Source organism: Trichoderma asperellum, chromosome 3 (assembly GCF_020647865.1).
Source record: "Trichoderma asperellum chromosome 3, complete sequence".
Taxonomy (NCBI): Eukaryota; Fungi; Ascomycota; class Sordariomycetes; order Hypocreales; family Hypocreaceae; genus Trichoderma; species Trichoderma asperellum.
In genome coordinates, this window is record NC_089417.1 from 4,395,596 (window position 1) to 4,417,384 (window position 21,789).

Genomic DNA, 21,789 nt, shown 5'->3' on the forward strand with positions numbered 1-21,789 from the left:
ACCTTGCAACAGCCACACCCTCAGCCAAACCGCATCTCACATTCTTGACAACCGGGCCTCTTTTTGACTTTTTTCTTCTCTTTGTTTGTATCTTCTCGACTTTCATATTTTACTTCTACTTCCCACCTCCACTGTGATCTCGCTTGCGAATAGCTCGACCATGTCGCCAGGGGCGCCGTGATAAGCCTATTCCGCAGCGTTTCTTTTCTCCTTTGTGATGCACTTATAATAATCCGCCTTGCATTCCTCATCCTCGGGTCTTAGATCTGCTCCGAACCCCAGCCTCACCCGGATATCCCGCTTCCCCCGGAACTCTGACCTCTCGACGCCTCTCGACCTCAGCCATTCATTCTTTGCTTGCGATTGCAGTCTGCAAGGCTCTGCTGAACCATTATTCTTAACCCTGCCGTATACGATTAAGACGCCCGAACGTCATCCTTGATGCGCAGCCTTGCCAGATCCGTCGCCACTTTGCATCTTTAGCCATCCCGCCTCGTCCTTTCAGCTGAGAATATCCAATCTCCCTTGATTGGGCCTGTAATACCATATACCAACACATCTACCGATATCATATCACCATTCTTCACTCGACTCGCAAAATCATTCACCCGTCGTTGCCGAGCGTTCTCGGGCACCGAAGCCGCCATGTACTGGGTGCGACGATTCACCTACCTGACGGTGCCGGTGCTACTCATTATCTTTGTGGCTACTTACCTCCCCGTTCTCCTCGATCCAACAAGTAGAGGACCTGAGAGTCGCGCTCGCGATCGACTTTGGGTTAGCAGTAGCCCATACTTCTGGGATCGCCAAGCATGCCGATGGATAAGCTTGTGTGGTCTGCACCACCTGCGGAGGGACCCTGCCGTGCTCCCGCCCATCTTCGAAGAAGACCCTGAAGACGAGCTAAGAGTAGAACTGCGAAAACGTATGGACGTTACGTGGGAGGAAGATGCTGAACTCCACGGCTTAGGAAGCCGGAAAGCCAAGAGGGACTTGAAGAGGAATCCGCAGGAGCGTCGCAAGATCCTCAAGGAAGTTCCCCAATATGTTATCGATCATGCCCCGTTAGTGCACCTCTACTCTGGCGAGCAGTTTTGGCCTTCAGACATTCGCGAGCATATCCAACACATGATTGTCACAATCGACCACAAGCGTTTGAACACGACCGAGAATGTGACGCTGCATAACTTGCAGAGCCTCAACCGCTTCGATAATCATATGGTCACTCTTCACAGCCTGGAGGACGTTGAATCTCGCCCCAAGTGGCTTCACAGCCATGACAACCTGCCAAACCCCTTTGATGACCCCGATGCTTCTACACCACCTCCTCGAGGAAGTGGTAGGAAACCACATAACGAGCCCGACACTTGGTTCGACACAGACAAGAAGCATCCTGTCCATCGTATCTCTGATCCTCGAAGGAAAAACAAACCCGCATATGCCCCTACACCTAGTCCCGGCAAAGAACAGCAACGGATAATTCCGCGCGGCCACAAACCAGATGCCGATGGCTATTCCAAAGCGCCGGCTACCCTCGTTCTGGTGGATAAAGGCTCGGGCATTGTTGATGCTTTCTGGTTTTTCTTTTACAGCTACAATCTAGGGCAAACTGTGCTTGGCCTACGATTCGGAAACCATGTGGGTGACTGGGAGCATTGCATGGTGCGCTTCCAGAATGGAGAACCCCGCGGCATCTTCTTTTCTGAGCACGAGGGTGGCCAGGCTTACGCATGGGAGGCCATTGAAAAGCGCGGCGTGAGGCCCGTCATATACTCGGCTGTTGGCTCCCATGCCATGTATGCTCTGCCCGGTCCGCACCCTTACGTTCTGCCCTTCAAAATGCTAAAGGATGTTACGGATAAGGGCCCCCTATGGGATCCTGCGCTTAATAACTATGCTTATTTCTACGATTACACCCTCGAGAACCCCGAAGACACCATCGAGCACGAGGATAGCATTGGAGCGAAGGGACTGACGCACGACACCCACAGCTTCGTCCCCGCCGCGTCCAATCCGGATGCGCCGACTACGTGGCTGCACTATCAGGGCCGTTGGGGTGATGAGACTTACACCCTAGCTGATCCTCGCCAATGGCGCCTCTTTGGCCAGTATCATTATGTTACAGGACCCAGTGGACCTAAGTTCAAGAATCTCGAGCGGCAAACCCTATGCCCAGCGAGAACTTGCCGTCTACTATATGAGATTGATCCCAAGGGTACTTGGTACTAAGCATCAGACATGCATTTTAATCATATGCATGAAGGTCTTATTTTCCTTACTTGGTTTCTCTTTTCCATTTCATTTCCCGATACATCTTTCTGCACAGTTTGCCTGGCTAGATGAATGCATACGCGAAGAAAGATTAGCAGTTGATACCCAAATGGAGACGAATCGTACGAAGTGGACTGAAGATTTTCCGAGGGCCACTTGGAAGACGACGTGTTTTAAAAGGCGTTTCCAGACGGCGGTTGTGATAATTTACTGGCATTACCTGCTTTCCTTTTATAACTACCCCCCGTTTGTTTTCATTTTTTTTTTCGGATATGGTATTGATATTTGCATCTTTGAGTTGTCCAACTTGACAAATGTTTGGTCCTGATGGGTGCCCATTTGGGCCTCATAACGGTCCTCGCAGACGAATTGATGAACCCCCTCACATCCTCCCCTTGTATTTAGTCTGGTGTTTTGAGTGTGAAGGAGTTTGCTTGAGCATTTTCAAGGGTCAGTCTTTGGCCTTTTGATACCCGATCCCGCTGCTGCGCCTTTCCTCACAATGTACATATATACCTATACACACATGTTTCTACACTATACCTGTCATCACTTGTCATATGTGATATTTTATCACCGCAACATAGAAATCTGCTTTACACTGTTCTGCTTGTTATTGTTTTGGCACACCGATATAGACTTTGCTATTTAACATAATATTTATTTGATACTTATACATTGATAAATAAGAATGAAAATTAAATGCAAACAAACTAAAAATCAAAATCTCCTAGCTGGTGTGCTTGGCTGTGTTGTGTGTGGTGCAGTAGCATTGAATGTGTCTCGTGGGGTAAGTCATATGCCCACCCTTTTCCTAGAACGCATGACGAATGAAAAGTCGCTCTACATTGTGTTTTGCGCGGAAAAGGTTGCCACACATCTGCTACGTAAGATACTGAGGTTGAAGAGAGCAAAGTCTTTCATATGACATGTGCTTCTAATATGTCTTTTATGTAGACTATCCAAGATGAACACTCCCACTGATATATCCTCCCCATATCAACGAAGCGTAGGGGGAAAAAAAGAGAGGACAAGGTACACTTATAAAAGAGGAAAGATAGAAAGCCGTCCCTATATCCACACATACCCCAGACGCCGATAACATAGAACCAAGATGGTAACATATTCCAAGAAAAAAAAAGAGAAGAAGAAATGATTTCTCTCCAAACGCCATGCATAATCAGACAAGGAGAAAAAAAAAAAGATCCTAACAAACACATGGCCGCTCTGTTTCCATACGCCCTGATTAACGACAGCTGTGCCCTGCCCATGCAAATCAGCTTTATATATGTGCGTATATATGCATATATAAACGTCCGTCCAATCATAACTTCCTCCTCTGTGATCTTTTTTGACATATGTCATACTTGCTCGCTAAAATACCACTCAATTCAATGCCAACAAAACATGCCACACTTCAAAACAAAGGAGATAAAGAAAGATAAGAGAAGATGAGGGAGGGTTAAGCTCTTTTATCCTGGTCATCCCGGTGAATAACAAATTCCTTTGTTGTTTGGTTGTGCCACCCTCTCGGTGTGCTCGGATACTCAGACGGTCCGCTGTTATCGCTCTCGTCTTCCACGTCCATGAGGTTAGGATCAATATTCTCGCCGTCAGAATGGTGAGTGTCATCACCTGGCCGACTGTTTGTCTGAGGCGCTATATTTTCCATATCCGGATGGTTATTTAACCCTTGATCCTCGACACCTGGCCAAGGGTTATCTCTGCTCAAAGGACGAGGTTGCTGTGGCTGTGAGCTATTCTGAGGAGCAGATTGGGATGATTTAAGTAGTTGAGAACCTTGCGGTGCATATATGGTGCTGATATCCCCTTCCTCTCCGTTTTCTTCGCCTCCATCATGTCCCTCATCGCTATATGATTCGTCGTCCTCATCCATATAACTGGAGCTATCAATGTCCTCACTTTCATAATCGTCAGCGTCATCCATGGCCACTGACTGTTCGCGGAAAAAGCTGGTTTCTCGCTCCATCCGAAGTTCCTGAAGGGGAGCATTGCTATGTGGTGTAGCATAGTCACCGGGGGTTGTGCCCCGACCTGGAATTGTGCCCCGACCTGGAGTTGTGCCCCAACCTGGAGTTGTGCCCCGACCTGGTGTTATGCCCCAGCCAGGAGTTACGCTTCGGCTGCGCTGGCGATCACGATAAACAGAGGGGGCAGGAGAGGGTGACTTGGTTGGTCTTGGGGTGTGTCGTGCGTAGCCAGACGACTCTCGCGTCTGGCGTTTCTTTGTGACGCCTGCTTGAGGTAGGCTCTGGATAGTCGGTGAAGACCGTCGGCTCTGGCCACGAGATGAGAGTCGCCGTTTGGAAATTGCTCCAGACGCGGTATGATGCGTTATGGCAGTGATAGGCGCTGAAGGAGTCCTAGGGAAAGGCGGGACTGACTCTTTGCTCCTAGTTATTACTGATTGGCGATGGACAGTAGCCGAAGTGGGTTCCGGCCAAAGACGACTGGTAGGGAAAATCTCAACAGATGGCGATATGGAGACCCGGTGTCTTTCTTGACGGGGAATTTTGCTAGGGACCTGCGTAGCCAGTGGTCCGTCAAGCTGCTCATTCCATGCCCAGCATTCTTCAAGTCGATCTACCTCGGGTGCCTCCTGCGATTCTGTAACATCATAGGCCGGTGGCATCTCCTGTAATCTTGTCCAAGTCCAAGACGACTCGTACGCTTCATGGGTTTGAAGGTAGGCGTCAGGATGAGTAACGAACAATCTAGGTTCTGATGACCTCATCATGACTGAGTTTAGGAACTGGACGTCCCACAATGCTGGAGTTAGCATTTCCTCTGGACCCAAGAATCGCAGGCGTGAGTCTTTATGAATTTTGCGGAGAGGAACCCATGGCGATCGAAGTCCCATATACTTAGAGGCCTTGGATAGAGGGCTTTGCGGTCTGGCATACATCTGCATGTCGCGGAACACATTCCCAAAAGCCGCGAGCATCGCAACGTTAACGCTTCTTGCATCCGAATCTTTTACCACAATCTTCTTGACTAGGCCACGACTCCTCAGACGCCAGTCTGCGACGCCCTTATCGCTGCACGCCCTAGGCAGGAGCCACTCTATCTCACGGTTATGCGCAGGCCAGTCTTCTAAGAATGGAGATTGAGCGCGGGATCTGGATGTGCTAAGTGTCATGGGGAGCTGAGTCCAGTCATCCTCATTATCAATATTTGGGTCAGCCTTGAATTGGTGAATAGGCTGCCATAGCCTTCCGAGCGGAAAGGGTATAAAGACAACTTCTACTTCCCAGGCATGGTTCCAAGAAGGAATGACTGATTGAAGTTGGTCAACTTGGGCTTGCAGTGACTGGAGCTGGCTATAAACTTCCTGCGAGTAATTTGGGCGGCTGGCGGCACTGGAGGTGACCGATGTATCCTCGATTGGAGTGGCGGCGTCATCTGGATGACGATTTGTGCTGTCATTGTCGATAACACGTTTCTCAATATCTTCCATTTTGCTCTCCAGCTCAATAACACGAAGGTCCATTGATTCATATCTGTCACTACACTCTTCGTGAGCGCTGTCCGAGAAAGAGACGGTCTCCAGCTTGTCAAGTCGTTGTGAGTGAGCGCCAACTATGTCTGTGAGATTCTTTAATGTCTCAGTAGGTATGGCCTCGGATGATGCGGCGGCGGCGGCGGCGGCCGCCGCCGCACGAGGTTCAATTTGAGTGGTAGCAGTGTCTGGTCTTGGGGTAGATTCCTCATCCGCAGTTAGGAATACAAACGATTCTTCGATACTCTCAGTCTTCTGCTGGAAGAGTGACTCTGGCAAGCTGGGGTGTACAATTGACTGTTGTGGAACAATAGATGGATTGTTGCTGCTCAGAGTATGCAAACCTTTTCCGGCAAAGGGCCTTAGATACTTGGCGTGTACAGAAGAGTTGCTGGAGGTCGCCTGAGATATGAGACTTTGAGGAGGAATTGATGGCAGTGTTGTAGGAGATTCCGGCTGAGTATGCGGTGCAGGATCAGCCCAGGCTAGAGTATCAGGCATAGAGCTAGACGCCTGCTGGGGTGTGGGAACAGCCCCCAGAGAATTATAATGCTCGTCGATGGGTTTCTGTAGAAAGGACAATGGGCTGGCTCCATTGAAGCTGAGGAGCTCGGGCCCAAGCATCGCCGTTGCTTCCTTGGCTGAGATGAGGTCCAGAGCGGGGCTCATGGCATCCAGTGTCTGAATTGCCTGCAGGTTCTCAGTAATCTGCGCAGTGGCGGGCATATGAATCATTTCTGCTGGCTGTTGTTGAGGCTGGGAGTTGCGAGGGCGATCGTCATGGTAGCACGCATGATGGTTGCACATGCACCAACCGGCTTGATCCACGAGAGGGCTGCCTGGGTGGGAAGACCAGAAACGCCGACAGCCGCATCGTGATCCATTGGCGCCTGGTGTCAAATCTACATAGTTGCATCCACCGCTAGGCAACTGAGGAAGAGGAACAGCGGTCCGCACAACTGCAGCGTTTTCATGATAGAGATCGAGAACTCCGGTGCCGAACTGAGCTGTTTCGAATGGATTCGAGGCCATTGGTACACAGAGGAGACTGCGTCTAGCTCTTAAAGTGGTGAAAATGGGGTGGAACAGTGTCGAAGAGTCGTAGGGGCGGCAAAGTTCGCTCGTCGTTCGGTTGGCAAGGTTGACGATGGCACGTCTTGTCCTTGTTTAAGGGAGATGGTTGAGCCTCACTCGGTGAGCAGGCCCAGACGGGTCGCAGGTCCGCTGGCCACTCAGTTCATGGCACTGCGGATAGAGAAGCCGGAGAAGAGGAAGAGCTTGCGGAGACTGAGGTCGGCAGCAGCAGTTTCGTGCGCAGAGTGTGTCGAGAGGTCTGGGGTGAAGTCGCAGCTCCCGGATACGAGCAAGTGAAAGACGACAAGTAACGACAGGGAGAAGGCGGGCGACGCTGGCGTATATATACTGACTGTTCTATGGAGGTCGCAGCATTGCAGGCTTGGCGGGCATGGCAGAAACGACAAAAATCGAGCAACAGAGCAGATGGCTTGTCATGGAGCTGAAAAAGGCGATGCGGGAGCCCAGAAAAAGGTGCTGAGCTTGGAAAGGACTCGTCTTATGTGGGAGCCCCAGGCTTGGCCGTGGTTTAAGAGGCTCCCCACATTTCGGCTCCCTCGAAACGCGCCTTTGTGCCCGCTGCGGCCACTAAAACTGGCCCAAAACCATCGCCTGAAAGTGGCAGAAGATGGGAAGACAAGATTGCGAGTTGCGCAGCCGGCGGGCAGGATGGCTTGCGCGCGCCTTTATTGCGATGCGGCCTGTTTGAAGCCGGAGTCGCTCCCTGTGAAGGACACAGTCAGTTGGCAGACGATGCAGAGTCACCGTTGGTTGGCGGCCCCGAAGACGAGAACGAGGCCAAAGAACTGGAGGAGTGAGAACAGGGGGCTGCACACCATCCTATCGCGCCTTTCCCAGGCTGTGACTGCTAGTTGCTGCCACTGCAGCGTTAATTCGCTTGGGTTACCTCTCAATTCCGCATCTGCCGGGAGAGAAGACGAGCAGGTACGGAGATTGCGCGATGCCCAATGGTATTATACAGCGCTGCATAGGTACCTATCCAACGTTGATGTTGAGGACGGGTCAACTGTCATATCTGGGTCGCATGAGAGCAGACAGACAGCCAACATGGACCAATGTGCATCACATCTTCTTCAGCCAGCGCCATCACAGCTCTCTCCCTCTCTCTCTCTCTCTCATTACAACGTAGTAAAATACAATACAGCAAGCCCAACAAAGTCATCGCGCGAAAGAAACATATGCAAAAAATGATAAATAAACAAACAACTAATAGCCCCCCGATGGCAATAACAGGAGATGACGCTATTCACTGCTTCCTCTCCCTCCAACCCCGCCAAACCCACTACTTTACGCGGTCAACTGGCGATATTCTCCCTCCCTGAAACGCGAGAAAACACTCTCTAAAAAACCGGCCCACAGGTGTATGCTGTCTTATCGGCATGGCCCGTGCCTTTCTGGCTAGTTGAGTGGTGCTAGTTAGCAGTAGTGCGGCGTGGCGCTCCATGAGCAACTACAGTTGATTTGAAGCGTTTTGATAGCTGAAAACGAAACGAAACAAAACAACGGGCAGCTCTTATGATTGCTGCCATGTCCAGTCGTCTTTTGCCAGAACTCTACCCTCGCTTCTTGACGGAACTACTCAATGACAGCACAGCCACCATCACTGCAAAACGGACACCATCGAGGCATCTACAGCATTAAGCCAACAAACGGCTGCCCCACTATCGATATCACTCATTCTGCAGGGGCCTCAAGACTCCCCTTCCAGTAAAAGTCCTAGCCTACAGTATGTACATACATACCTGTAGTACCAAAAGGAGACCTACATATAGATCTACCTACCATACAAGTATGGAAGATCTTCCAAACAACGCCACTTCTCATCATAACGCTGTAACACAAAAGTCCCATTCCATATACGGAGTACATACAGCCAGTTCAATACCACTAGGGAAGAAAAACCGTAAGGCATCCACGTAGCCTCGCCTCGTCACTCTCATCACGAGCGCAGCTCAGTGGACCCTCTTGCCGTCCTGCATGCGTTAGACACGACATCCTGTCAAGCCACCAACCGGCATATACGTCTGCTTTCCCGCGCCAGGCGGGCTTATCCCCTGGTAGCCTCATAATCAAGAATAGGATGTGTAATCGTTGTCATTCAATAGATGATTATATTCAAAACCCCCTAGTATGCTAGGAAGGCTTGCGTGGCTTTTGCAGAATGTCAAAAACAAAAAGCCCGCTGTCTTATCTCCGAGTACGGATTCTTCCAATAGTAATGTATCTAATAGCCAAGGAAAAAAGATAACCAAAAACGCCTTTCCCGGTCGACCTCAAATCATTAACATCATGCATCTCGCCAACAAATGCATTACGCCTTGCTCTTGAATAAAAAATATGATAGTAATGAGGGGAACAATAATGTGATAGTCGCCTAGTAATGCCGCTGTAAGTGATGCCAGAAAATGATGATAATGAACGAATGATATAAAAACCCGATGATAAAAACCCGCACCGCTTCGGTTTAAACTTCGCCCCAGCTGCCCATCGCGGCATTGGGAGCAGCAGCAGCAATCATTGATCCCGTGCCGATGGATCCTCCAATGTCCCAGTAGTGTCGTGATGAGACGCTGCTTCTCCTGGCTGATCGGCGTGTGCTCTGGCTGGCACAGCTGGAGTGATGTCGCATAGCCACGGGGCTGCTAGGTGCAGTTGCTTTGAAAGCTCGACGTTCATTAGGGCGAGTCCGGGAGGTGAGGGGGTGGTGCTGCCTTACTCTGGCAGCCTTAGCGGCAGCGTCTTGCGGCTTCGCAGGAACCGGACGGGTAGTCATCTCGGTAGGGATCGTCGGCTCAGGCCTAGACGTAAAGCGTGACACTAGGTATCGGAACATGAGCTTGATATCAATGTCCCTCTCCCACTCCTCTTGAGTAAATGTGTCGTCCATGGGCAAATCCTGTAATAATGCCTCTGATGCCGTTGACCTCAGTGGTGGTCTGTTGGTCGTTCGCGGAGTGGATCGGATCGTGGGTCTGAATTCTGGAAATATATTCTCGCTGGCCCTATCTGCTGCTGTGCGTGCGGACGAAGATGCCCGCGCGCCTGCAGCCTCCGGTATGGCCGGCAAACCGGCATAAGGCAAAGGTACCTGGTGAACATGCGAGTACGTTGAAAAGGCGCCGGGGTGCTTTGAGAGATGGTTGACCAGCAAGCCAAGCTCTCTTGATACTGTCTCCAGGATGCGCATATGCCACGATTCTTCTGATTCCGGAGCTGATGGCTCCTGGTCGTGTCCACTCTCTGACGGACGCGGGGTCCTTGAAAGCTCCTCATCGCTTAATAGATCGCCCCCGAGTACCACGGATAGTAGCTTCTCATCTATACCAAGTATATCCCGCAAAACTTTGCGAGTGATTCTCGTAATCAGCCCTTCGCTGTCTTCCTTGTCTTCTGGGTGAGTATCTGGGTCTTCCTCATGCCAAGTCATGTCTTCCGTCTCGGTGACTTCCTCTGCCTTTGGCACGGGTTTCTGTGAAACGACCCGCTTCTGCTGCAATATCTTTGATCGCCGTGCCTCGCGCTGCACCTCTTCTAGGATGATGCGGCTATGTTCCAGCCGCCAGGCTTCAATCCGTGCCCTCTTCTCTGCCTCCTGGATTTGCGCTTGCTCCAATTCAAACTGAGCCTCATCAAAGCTGTTTAGCCTCCGGCGTACTCGTCTGGGGTTAAACCTCTCAAACTGGTAAATGTGGTCCTGAGCGTCTAAGCCGAGGGCGGGTTGATCCAAGTGGAACGAGCCGAGGCCATCGTGGGCTGGGAGGACCGGCATAACAAAGCTATTCCGGGGGAATGACCTGAACCCAGGCAGATGGCCATCGAGACTATCCAGCTCAGCATCATCCGCTTGTGATTCGTCAACAGCCGCAGAGAGCTGCGAGGACTGGGCTTCATCATTTCGCCCGGCCGCCGCCGCCGCCGCCGCCGACCCTGTTCTTGCAACTGTATTTAAGCTGCCGAGGTCGCTTAGGCGCGAGCGGCCTGGGGTCTCCAACGATTCGTCATGCTCATCTTCGGTCAGATAGGACGTGGTGGTCACATCGGTAGGAGGCGAGAAGAGCACCCAAGTCTGCGCCTCGTCGGCTTCTTGCTCCTGGGCGCTGCGCGCCGATCGCCTAGAAAGACCTTGGCTGCCAACAGCGGAGCGAGCAGCCCGCTGCACGGCCGGACGGTTGGGCTGCTGTTGAAATGCCATGATGGCTGTATGTATTTGGAAGGAATAAAGAAGGGAAAAAAGAAGAAGAGGACAGGCGTTTAATGTGGGTTCCAAATGTCGGTTATTCTCTAATTATCGGGGAAAGGTCGCGCGCGATAAGGCAAATGGGGGGCGCTCTGATCGGTGAAGGATAGCTGCATGTGGCGATGCCGAGTCAAGGTGGAGCGCTCAAGGGAATAAGCGGATGTGTAGGGGTGTCGCTGGAACAAATCGTGCCAGTCGCCAATGGCCTGGGGTTTGAACGTGGCCGGGAGCAGCAAGCAAAAGGCGACGAAGAGCAAGAAAACTGAGGAGGAAAAGGAGAGGCTGGACGGGCCAGCCTTTTGTTTTTGTTGAGCGTCATCGCGACCAGGCCACCTGGGTAGTAGCAACGGCCTGATGGGCCGGGGTGGGGGTTTGGTGGCTGCTCGCGTGCTGGCAGCTGAGGTGACAGTGGTCAGAGGCCAGCCACTTGTGCGCTGTTGCCGCCCACTGACGCCTACTGACAGTGCGATTGGTGCTGCACAGACGTTCCGAGACAGCGCCGTCGCCGCGGGTTTCAGCGACTTCTCCCGCTGTCGCTAGCTGCTGGGCACTGTACTCGCGGCTCCATCCTGCGTACATGATCTGTAGCTGCTAGCACCGGGCGGGCTACGTCGAGCACTAAGCAGCGCGGTAGGGGGACATCGTTGATACTAGCGATGCTAGCACGTAACCTACAGTTGACTTGGCGCGCTGGGTCTTGCAAATCCATCTGGATTACGGCGAGATTCACCTTCTTTGCGTCACATTTACGCTCCGCTACTGGGCCGCCCAAGTCAGCGCTGCACCACCCTCACGGGTAAAGGCCAGTTATGCTTGAGCAGCAATCTAGATACGACACGGCACGGGAAAATAAGCAAAAGAAGGAGGCGAGAACAAAATAAAAAGTTTTCCATCCGATTACTGCGTCGTGCTGAAGTTAGGCGGAGCGTCCTTTGTCAAAGTGCTGATGAACGCCCGCCACCACCCGTTCCTTGTACCTACATGCACGACCAATGCGCGCACTCAGCGACTCGTGCATACTTCGGTGTTTGCGGCACGTTGGCGGAATTGCTTATCGGCACAGGCGGCTCTATCCGACTTTCGGGGTCCCTTTGTGACGCCTTTCTGTGTCGCTTGGGAGGAGAAAGAGAAAAAAAAAAAAAAGACCAAGACCAAGACCCTGCGTCATGGATATTTCCTCCCCCACCAACCAATAGCTGTGTCCGTGTGCCATCCCATCCGTATTGTGCAATCTTATTGTGCTCCCGTTACCCGTATGTGTCTCAGGGCAGATACAGAACGATACAGTGCTTCGTTGTAAACCAACTTGGTACACAGAGCAGTATATGGTAGTATCACTGCTAAAACTCTATTGTACTGTGCAGCCCAACAAAAAGCTCTTGGGGCATCCCCATCCAGTGCTCATCCATCGTACTTCTGTGACCATAGTGTCACTGACTCAAGTCAGGTGGTCTCGTCATAACCTGCCAGCGCCAGGTCCGGATCTCGGATGGCATTTGGAAACTATCTGTTCCTGGCATAGAACGGCATTTGCTAAGACACCCATTACGGCGGTGGCTGATGCTAGGTAGGCAAGCTCTGAGTTCGACGTTGTAGTATCTGCACACTGGACTCAGCTTGGCCAAGTGCAAATACGAGTACCTACTTACAAATCAACCCAAGGATTTCCCCTTTTTGATGACAAGGGCTAGGTTTATTCACCAGACAGTTCAGGTGAAACAGCCACTTTATGGGTAATTTCAACATAGCGAGCGATAAGAATCAAAATTTCTGTACATGGTAGGACACAGCGGGTATAGTGCTGAACGCACAATGGTTTGAATTGCCTAACTGATGATTCTCAAATCGAGAAATCTCTTATCTGACAGTGCCATAATTACGCCAACCTAAAACCCAGATGCCATATGAAGAAGAAACATTTTACGCCTCGGACGAGAAAGCGTCGGGGAAACGGCGAATGTTGTTCTCAATGGAACCGTAGTTGCTGAGGAACTGAACGTAAGCACCGTCGACCTTGACACGGCCGGCAGCCTTGCGCTCGAGGTAGTCCTCGCGGCGGAGAGGGGTGAAACCCCAGTTCTTGGAGATAATGATCTTCTGGCGACCAGGGAACTTGTACTGGGATCGTCGGAGAGCCTCAAGAGCCAGAGCACGGTCTGAGAAGATGCATTGTTAGCATACTTGGATCTTGATATCATCAGCAGTTGGTAATAACGGATAACACATACTAGAGTCACGAGTGCGGACGCTCATGATGATCTGACCAATGTTGACACGGGCGACAGTGCCGTTGGGCTTGCCCCAGGCACCACGCATACCGGTCTGCAGTCTATCGGCACCAGCGCAAGACAACATCTTGTTGATACGGACGACGTGGTAAGGGTGAGCGCGGACACGCAGGTGGAAACCCTCCTTTCCGGTGTGCTTGACGAGGTACTTGTTGGCGCAAATACGGGCGGCCTCGAGGGCCTCGGAGCTCAGCTGCTCATACTCGTTGGAGACGAGGTGAATGCAGAGAGGGAAGTCGTCGACGTTGGCGCGCTTACGGCCCAGATCGAAGATACGGATCTTGGGGTCGGGGACACCACGGTTGAACCGAGACTTGGGATACGGCTGAACAGCGCAAAAGAATATCAGCACAGCTCATCAGGAAGAAGAAAACATGTTTGCATCTGGCCCATGATATTCGAGACAGAGAGCTGGAGGTAGTGACCAACTGCATCCATCGAGAATGCTTCATCTCTGGTAATTTATAATCCACCTCTTGCGTCACTCCATAAATTTTTCCCTCCATAAAATCTTCCCAAGCTCGAAATATTCATTTTGCGCATCGAAAAGTCGTCAAATTTCAGCAACATACCTTGTTCTTGCAGTATCGGTAGCAACGAGCAGGACGGCGAGCCATTTTGTCGGTGTTTCGCTGACGATTACCTTGGGATGTTGGTGATGATGTTTGGGGGAAGATAATTCCAACACAAGGATTCCCGGAGCCACTTCAGTGAAATCTGCTGGATTGATTTCAAAGCAACTTTGGCCACCGCAGATGGTGTTTCGTTTAAACCTCGGCACTTTAGGGCTTACCAAAACGGCAAGTCTGTGTTCATTGGCTGGGTGTGGCAGAGCCCTGCCCCACTCAAAGTTGGTGCATCCTAAAAGAAAACTGCAAACCCACGAACTTTCGAGAGCTCCGAGTGTCTTCAGCAACCGCATCAATCAAGTCGCAAGATCGTCGCTCGCGCCCAAAATCCATCACAATGGCCCCCCAAAAGAAGAGCAAGAAGGATGCCAACAGCATCAACTCCAAGTTGGCGCTTGTTATGAAGTCCGGAAAGGGTATGCAGCCAAATTTTCAGGAAACTGAACTCCTCGAACTCTCGACGCAGGTTGTGCTAACATGATATTTGCCAGTCACCCTCGGATACAAGTCTACCCTCAAGTCTCTCCGATCCGGCAAGGCCAAGCTGATTATCATCGCTGGCAACACTCCTCCTCTGCGAAAGAGTGAACTCGAGTACTACAGCATGCTGTCCAAGGCTCCCATCCACCACTTTGCTGGCAACAACGTAAGTTTTGTAACCCGACACACTATCGACGAGTGAAAATCCCTGGAAACAGGGCGCACTTGTACAATTTACTTCTTGCTTCTCAGAAGCTACTCTTGCTGCCACAGAGAATTTTCCAATTCTTGTGGAATTGCCCAGAGAAGAAGTCTTTATCAGACTTTGGAGGGTTCACATTGGCTTACATTTCTCATAAAAATAGATTGAGCTGGGCACTGCCTGCGGAAAGCTCTTCCGCTGCTCTACCCTTGCCATCCTGGATGCTGGTGACTCTGATATCCTCAGCGACCAGCAGGCTTAAGCAGCCACTATCTTGTGCATTCAACGGCGTTGGGGGTAAAACGGTTCACGGGCAATATGGATACCATTTCACTTTCACGTGATGTGTAAAGCGAAAATTTTTGATGCGAGACATCATCCACTACGAGGCAAAGCCCCTTGGGCATGAAAAGCAAAAATCAAAAGCTTCCAAGTGATAGTTATCTCAATGGAATAATACAGCCATGAAGACTGTTCCCCTGTCACGTTGAAAAAAACTGCTTGCTGTTCTCATGAGTGATGCCGTGTACTATGTAAACTCGTGACGACCACATAAGCTTACGAATTTTGCTAACCTGCGCCTACCTTGCGCCTTGCGGTGTTCATCTATCGAGCAGCAGCCTTGGCAATAGACATTCGCATTTACTCTCTATTATGCTCGAATCATCGAATCAGATACTCGTAGATATGTAGGTACCTAGCAGCATATACAAGTGCCCGCAGGAATTAAGTAACGCCGAGGCGAGCCGGTTATAAGCTGCCTTGCTCTAGACGCGCCCAGCCAGAGGCTCTCGAGAGAATAGGGTCGATATACAGATGTATACCCTTGCCAGTCGTGCTACCACAGAATACATGTATTACCGCATGGGCCATTCTATTCCATGCCTAAACACTTCCGGCACTTGGCCTACAAGTATCATGTGAATTCCATTCAATCCACTACTCGTCAATCAAGTCTAGTTGCAAAATGCAGCTGGGACAGGCAGAGTGGCTTGTGGCTGCAACTTGTACGACACCTTATGAGAGTGACAAGGTCAAAACCGCTTAGCTATTGGCCCTCAAAATAGAAACGGCAGTCTGATACGAGCAGTGACGCTTCGGTCAAAGCATATCTCAAATCTCAATGTTCTTTATGTCATACTCTGGGGCATGCCAGGCACACAGCGCTGTTTAAGTGCTGATTTGCCCGTACGCATGACTTTTTGCCACCAGAAGGCTCAGCGGAAGCCCTATCGTTAATTATAGCAACCACAGCCTTCTCTAGTCGTTGCTTGTACTCAGTTTTGTACCTGTACTTTGTGGTGACCGTTTTCAGTCGCGCCTCACTGTGTTTGAACGCTTCGAGCACGAAACGTGAGACAGACAGGAACAAACAGCAAGACCCTGTGCTCTGTTTGCACAATCATACAGACAGGATGGGATCAGACATGACAAAGCAACACAGCTAGTACTATTTCATCCAAGGGTATATTCATTTTTCCAGAAAAGGGACTGCGCTGTTTTGTCTCTCGAGCGCAGAGAAGCGGTCAGTACTGCAACAGACTGGATTGGGCCGCGGCCACCGGCGAGGGCGAAGCGCTGCACTGCGTCCGCAGTGGCACAAGTTTTAGGGGAGCGACAGAAGGCAGAAAGAGGGGAGCAGCAGAGATTCTAGCAGCGTCCAGCAGTGGGGGTGGAGAGGCCCCAGGGGTCCTTTGGTGGTTCTGGATGGCCAATCAGGCACCCGTCCCGGCATCAGATGCAGGGCACTCTGATCGGAGTCATGCACTGTTTAAAGCAGAGGCATGAAGAGGAACTCCGTCGCAATTACCTCCAGGGACGGCATGCTGGACGCCTCCTTTCTGAGGCAGAGACGACGGGAACAGCTGCTAAAGTTTATACTACTATTTCGTAAAAGAAGAGGCTCTGAAAAATGGGTGGCTGAGAGTCTGTTGAAGGATTTCATGCCGCTTTCGTCACCGCATCGTGTTTTTTACCGCCGAACGGCTTAGAAAGAGGCGTAATAGGTCGTAGCACAAAGTACTGTATGTGGGATGTACTCCTTGTGTATGGGTACCTCCCCCAGCAAGGCGCTGGCCCCTTGGCGGAGGTATCTTTTTCTGCTCCCCAACTCTCCATGCCCTTTAAATTGCCGTCCAGCGAGGTGGAGCCCAACCAGACAGTCCAAACCCTCGTGGCCTGTTATCCCTCCTAATAGTCTGTAACTCCTCTTCACCAACGACCTGAAGTGAACTGCAAGACGACCGTTCGAACTTCAAGCATAATTATTCCCACCGTCCAACCTGTTTGGCCCTGCGCCTAGTGGCCCCCGTTTGAGCGTTTCAACTAGAGTTAGCTCACCGACCTCGCGGGAAGGTGTTATTGAAATCTCCAAACTAGACCGCACTCAGCGCCATGTCTACGGTTGCAAAGAAGCCGCAGGTCAGCGCAGTCGGCCGAGTCACAAATTCAGAGACGGGCACGTCTCCTCCAAACTCCTCCCATACGCGAACCCAATCCCTGCGATCCTCGACTCCCCCCGCCGGACACTCGCGAACGAGATCAGTTCGCGCCGCTCCCGTCTCTGCCCGCGCCGCTGTTGCCAGCAGACGAGAATCAGTTATGAGCACCGTTGACTCCGACGCCCGGGCCGCCCAGGCCGCTGCGCTGGAAGACCTCCAGCAGCGCTTGGAAAAGGAGGAAAAGCAATCGGAGCAGTATAGGAGGCAGTCGGAAGTCCTCCAGTCGAAACTGGACGACTCGGTTAAGGAGTCGGCCAAGTTGGAGGAGAAGGTTCACGAGCACGATGAGCTCCTCGAGACATTACGAAACGAGAAGCGGGAAGCCACTCGCAAAATCAGAGAGATGGAGACAATCTACGAGGCCGAGCGAAGCGCGATCCTCAAGGAGAAGGAAGAGATGGCAAATAAGGAAGAGGAGATGCAGATGGTAATCGCGCGATTGAAGGAGAGCTTGGCCCAAAAACTGAGCGTTGAGGACGACCCGAGGCCATCGAGGCAATGTAAGCAATGTCTAGCAGAAGTTGCCGTTTGTTCGCTCGCTAATTTGAAGTGTCTACAGCAACTAGCGGTTCACCCTCCCTTGACGGCAGCAGCTTCGCCCCACCGTCCTCTCTTCAGCGAAGCGATTCGCGAAATAGCTCCAAATTGATCCTACAGAAAGACAAGCTCATCGAGTCGCTGCGCTTGGAACTTGCAGAAGCCCAGATCAAACTGGTAGAATCCGAAAACCAGGGCGGGGGCAGATTGCGCGAGGTTGAGCGTCTGTTGATGGAGGCGCGCATGGCCAACGCACGACTCATGGAAGACAACGAAAGCTATCAACTGCTTCTCCAGGAAAAGACTCTCAAGGGAGATTTCGGCCAAAGCGACTTTAGCTACATGAACCCAAGCGTGAACCACGAGGCACTGGACGCCTTAGAGGGCAAAACAGCCGGCAACAGTCTTGCTGATGAGCTTGACGACGCAACACAATCTGAGCCCGATACTGGCGTTGACCATCGTCGTCTCGAAAGTGAACTCAAGGCTTTGAGGGAGAAGAACAAGGCTCTCTCGCTGTATATCAACAAGATCATCGAGCGCCTCCTCCAGCACCAGGACTTTGAGACGATTCTGGATCAATCAGCAGATATGAAACCTCCGTTGCCCGAAAAAGACAAAGATCTACCACCACCACCTCCGCCAGCTGAGAAGAGTGAAAAAAGTGAGAAAAGTGAGAAAAGTGAGAAAAGGCTCTCAAGCGGACAGTTTCCATTACAGCGAACCAGAACTGCGCCCATCATGGCAGGGAGGACAAAGCCTCGGCCATTCTCCATCATTCAAACATCCGATGGCAACGTATTGGACCACACTGATCCCGACAAGGCCCCAAGCATTCCCATTGGTCTGGGCCGGATTAACCGGCGTTCGCGACCTGCGAGCGACCAATTCCCAGGAGCGGCAAGCCTAGTCAGCCAGATGTATAGGGGTCCAGACAGCCCTGCCTCGCCGCCGCTCACTAACAAAAGGCACTCAACTGCTTTCTTCCCGACTGCCGGAGTCATTGGCACTCCTGGACGGATTCCTAGCGGTAGCCAGGCTCCTTCGTCCGGAAATTTCCCAGGCACCAGAGGTGAAAGAAGCGAGACATCCAGCTTAAGCGGCGAGTCTGGCGAGATTTCCACGCCGCCATCACAGTCACCGCCTCGATCTCAGTCCGACAAGCAGACAACGTTCACTGGTAGCAAGCCGCGTCCGTTGAGACTTGTCCAAGAGAACCCAGACGCCGTCAAAGACAACAACGCCAACAAGCGGCAAAGCTGGATATCGGGCTGGGGCTGGGGTGGAAAGAAGGACGACGCGCCAGTCAGCCCTGCCATCCCAGAATAGGGCGGTGATGGAAGTAGAGAAAGAAAATGATTGAGCCAGAGTGGCGTTTGATGATTATTGCCGAAAAAAATAAATAAACTTGGGTTCATAATCTCTTTTTTGGGGGATTCGGACAGGCGTCTTCACGGGAGTGCACCAACTACTTCGATATGCAACGGATAATTTCTTTAAACTTAAGGATCAGTATGATTGGCTTCTTTTTTCAACCTTGATGGATGATAACGCACGGCAAATGACGACATCAACGACGCAGTGGCAAGACTGGCAGGTGAAATGCGGCTTGGATACCCTTTTCACCCATTAGAAAACCCCTTGGACAGCAGACGAACGATGATGAACAACGACAAGCACATGACTTGCAAACAGATCGATATATGATATAACCTTGTCTGCTTCTTCTTTTTTTTTTTCCCACACACATACGATCTTTTTTTCTTTTGCTTTTTTATTACCATGATTGTCATTATTAGATACTATATTGTATGGGAGCACCTAGCCCGCTGTTGCTGAAGGATGATGGACCACGTCTTGATTTATTGGGCTATTTGATTGATGAAGGATGTTACTGGAATGAAACCCAAGAAAATTACGTTGCATTACATGTATACATAAGGCACGACGTTCGGACAAACCACATACGTAGGCTATTTTCTTCTTCTTTGGTGGCAGTTGATGTTGGGAGTGGACTTTTTACTTAACCCAGTTTTTTTTTTCCGTTGGATTAGGTAGTTTATTTTAATTTGATACACTTTATATATATATCATATACTTAAATACTGTACCACTTCACAATTTAATTTCCCGGCAAAGTGCCTTGAGGTTGTAGATTTGCTTGCATGCATACTTACACGTCTTCTGCAGCGGCAGCGGTTCTTGATGTCACTAGCACGGAGAACGGATGAAAAGGGGAAAATAAACCTGTCAGATGAGAGAACGCCTCATCAACGTTTTTGGCCTCCTCGTTTTTTTTAGGATGGTCCCGTGTACATTACATTGCATTAGCATCTACAGAAGCGAGAGAGCAAGGTGGTAAATGCGTGCATGTACGAAGCGTAATCGTCAACGAAGCGCGTACGTCTACGGAGTAATAGTACGTATTATCCACACATTCAAAAGACAAGGGGAGGGGGTGCTTGTACGCTGTATGTAGAGAGGCTTGACTCGACGAAGAAAATGCATAATACGATCTCCATAGATGGGGCATGCGATATATCGGTAATATGGAGTCAAAACATCAACATGAAGCACGACGGACCTCTGTAGTGCTTGTAAGTGGCAGGACTAACAAAGTGGCTAGCAAAGGCGCCGCCCCCCATTCATTAATGCCTTCGCGTACGGCGTGTGTTGCTGTTATTAGGTATTATTATTGATGGCTCTTTGATTGAAACACATTGATACTGCCTGACCGCTTGTTGTACATGTCAGTTGGCCAGACCAAAGCTCCTCAATGGAAAACGCAATGACCTAGTAGTTGTTTCTTCATATTTTTTTTTTTAGTCATCTTGTTTGTTTGTCCCCAAAAGATGCCGACTCTTTTCTCCACTTTCTTGGTGGTCTTATGAGCTTTGCGGGTGGAGAGGAGGGCTGTCAAGGTGGTTGCGTGAGTGTGTGCATGTAAGGTTATCTTGTTGTTGCGATTGATGCCCAACCTGCGATCACGGGTTGGTGGGAACTGGACCACTGCTTCTTGCCTTCTTTCAGAGATTTGTTTGGGGTCTGTGTCGTTAGTATTTCTCGTTTTGGTGAGGGTTGTTACATAACGGTTGCATGTATGGCATGCGGGCGTGTATGTTTGTGTACAGTAAGGCGGTGAAGAAGAGGGCGGAGAGCGGGTGCTAGTTAAAAACTGCTGTAGGGATACTATGGAGAACTGGAGACAAGCTTGAGTAGGGGTCTTGTGAGATTGATGCTGCTGGGGGGTGGTGTTTCTTTTTTTTTTCTTTTTCTTTTTCTTCTTTGTTTTTTTTTCCCTATGTGGTACAGGCGTATATGTAAGTGAACAATTTTTTTGTCTCTTTTCCCTTTTTGCCGCTGTATTTAGTGTTTGAAAAGCTAGCGGAAAATCAATGGCGGGTTGGGATTGACGGCTGAATAGGAATAGATGAGCTGCGAAGAGGCTATTTCAGTTTGGTATAATTACATTACGGGTCTATCAAGTACATATCATAGGTGCATAGATAGATAGCATTCTTGAATAGGAAGACACCTGTCGCGTACAAGTGTGGCAAAAAGTGAGATCAATTCATCCTTGCGGTTGATCAGACAGTAGCTCTTTAGGATGTGGTGTGAGTGATGATCATGTTGGATTTGCAGAGATCGCCTTCTTGGCCTCCATACATACGAGAATGTTGACATCTCTGGCTTTGAGATATGAGATATACGGCATAGGGGCGGTTATGGCGGTTACGGCACATGCTGCTATGTATTCACCACCAAGACGTTCTCTGCATGTAATTACATGGTATAGCGAGTTTTGAGCTTGGAATGGATGTTTTACGCAATCTCTGCGGTATCGGCGTAGTTTGTAACACAGAGCACGCACGAGCACCTTTGTAGCAACATGGTTCTTGCTTGTCGTCCAAGCCACGCTCAAGGCCCCTTCCTTGGTCTCATTTTCGGCTCCAAGCCGACTCGACCACTCCATCTTGTCCTGCTAGTACTTGCTTGCACAGTAATTAATACCAACTACATAGCACTACA

General features: G+C 50.5%; 5 protein-coding genes across 5 annotated transcripts; 3 read left to right on the forward strand and 2 right to left on the reverse strand.

The window, feature by feature from the left end:
- The first annotated feature begins 51 nt into the window (after positions 1-51).
- TrAFT101_006033 (uncharacterized protein) lies at positions 52-2,981 on the forward strand. Its single transcript, XM_066127639.1, has one exon. It carries the CDS (start codon positions 646-648, stop codon positions 2,227-2,229), a length of 1,584 nt encoding a protein of 527 aa, XP_065983752.1. The 5' UTR covers positions 52-645; the 3' UTR covers positions 2,230-2,981.
- Positions 2,982-9,350: 6,369 nt separating this feature from the next.
- Positions 9,351-11,078, reverse strand: TrAFT101_006034 (uncharacterized protein; the record flags this gene model as incomplete). Its single annotated transcript, XM_024905639.2, has 1 exon — positions 9,351-11,078. The coding sequence occupies one exon, from the start codon at positions 11,076-11,078 to the stop codon at positions 9,351-9,353; it is 1,728 nt and encodes a 575-aa protein (XP_024760560.1).
- Positions 11,079-11,167: 89 nt separating this feature from the next.
- TrAFT101_006035 (uncharacterized protein) lies at positions 11,168-11,702 on the reverse strand (the record flags this gene model as incomplete). Its single annotated transcript, XM_066127640.1, has 2 exons — positions 11,168-11,520; positions 11,582-11,702. 2 exons carry the CDS (start codon positions 11,700-11,702, stop codon positions 11,168-11,170), a joined length of 474 nt encoding a protein of 157 aa, XP_065983753.1.
- Positions 11,703-14,322: 2,620 nt separating this feature from the next.
- Positions 14,323-15,207, forward strand: RPL30 (60S ribosomal protein eL30). The gene is made up of 3 exons (XM_024902548.2): positions 14,323-14,456; positions 14,532-14,686; positions 14,886-15,207. The coding sequence occupies exons 1-3, from the start codon at positions 14,378-14,380 to the stop codon at positions 14,982-14,984; spliced, it is 333 nt and encodes a 110-aa protein (XP_024760562.1). The 5' UTR covers positions 14,323-14,377; the 3' UTR covers positions 14,985-15,207.
- A 1,652-nt stretch (positions 15,208-16,859) lies between these two features.
- Positions 16,860-19,868, forward strand: TrAFT101_006037 (uncharacterized protein). Its single transcript, XM_024903940.2, has 2 exons — positions 16,860-17,723; positions 17,783-19,868. The coding sequence occupies exons 1-2, from the start codon at positions 17,117-17,119 to the stop codon at positions 19,087-19,089; spliced, it is 1,914 nt and encodes a 637-aa protein (XP_024760563.1). The 5' UTR covers positions 16,860-17,116; the 3' UTR covers positions 19,090-19,868.
- Positions 19,869-21,789: the final 1,921 nt, after the last annotated feature.

Excerpts from the sequence above, each read along its gene's own strand:
- TrAFT101_006037 (XM_024903940.2), top strand. The coding sequence starts at position 17,117 with ATGTCTACGGTTGCAAAGAAGCCGCAGGTCAGCGCAGTCGGCCGAGTC. Across the intron at positions 17,724-17,782 it reads CCCGAGGCCATCGAGGCAAT|CAACTAGCGGTTCACCCTCC; the intron begins GTAAGCAATGTC and ends AAGTGTCTACAG.
- TrAFT101_006033 (XM_066127639.1), top strand. The coding sequence starts at position 646 with ATGTACTGGGTGCGACGATTCACCTACCTGACGGTGCCGGTGCTACTC.
- RPL30 (XM_024902548.2), top strand. The coding sequence starts at position 14,378 with ATGGCCCCCCAAAAGAAGAGCAAGAAGGATGCCAACAGCATCAACTCC. Across the intron at positions 14,457-14,531 it reads TGTTATGAAGTCCGGAAAGG|TCACCCTCGGATACAAGTCT; the intron begins GTATGCAGCCAA and ends GATATTTGCCAG. Across the intron at positions 14,687-14,885 it reads ACCACTTTGCTGGCAACAAC|ATTGAGCTGGGCACTGCCTG; the intron begins GTAAGTTTTGTA and ends TCATAAAAATAG.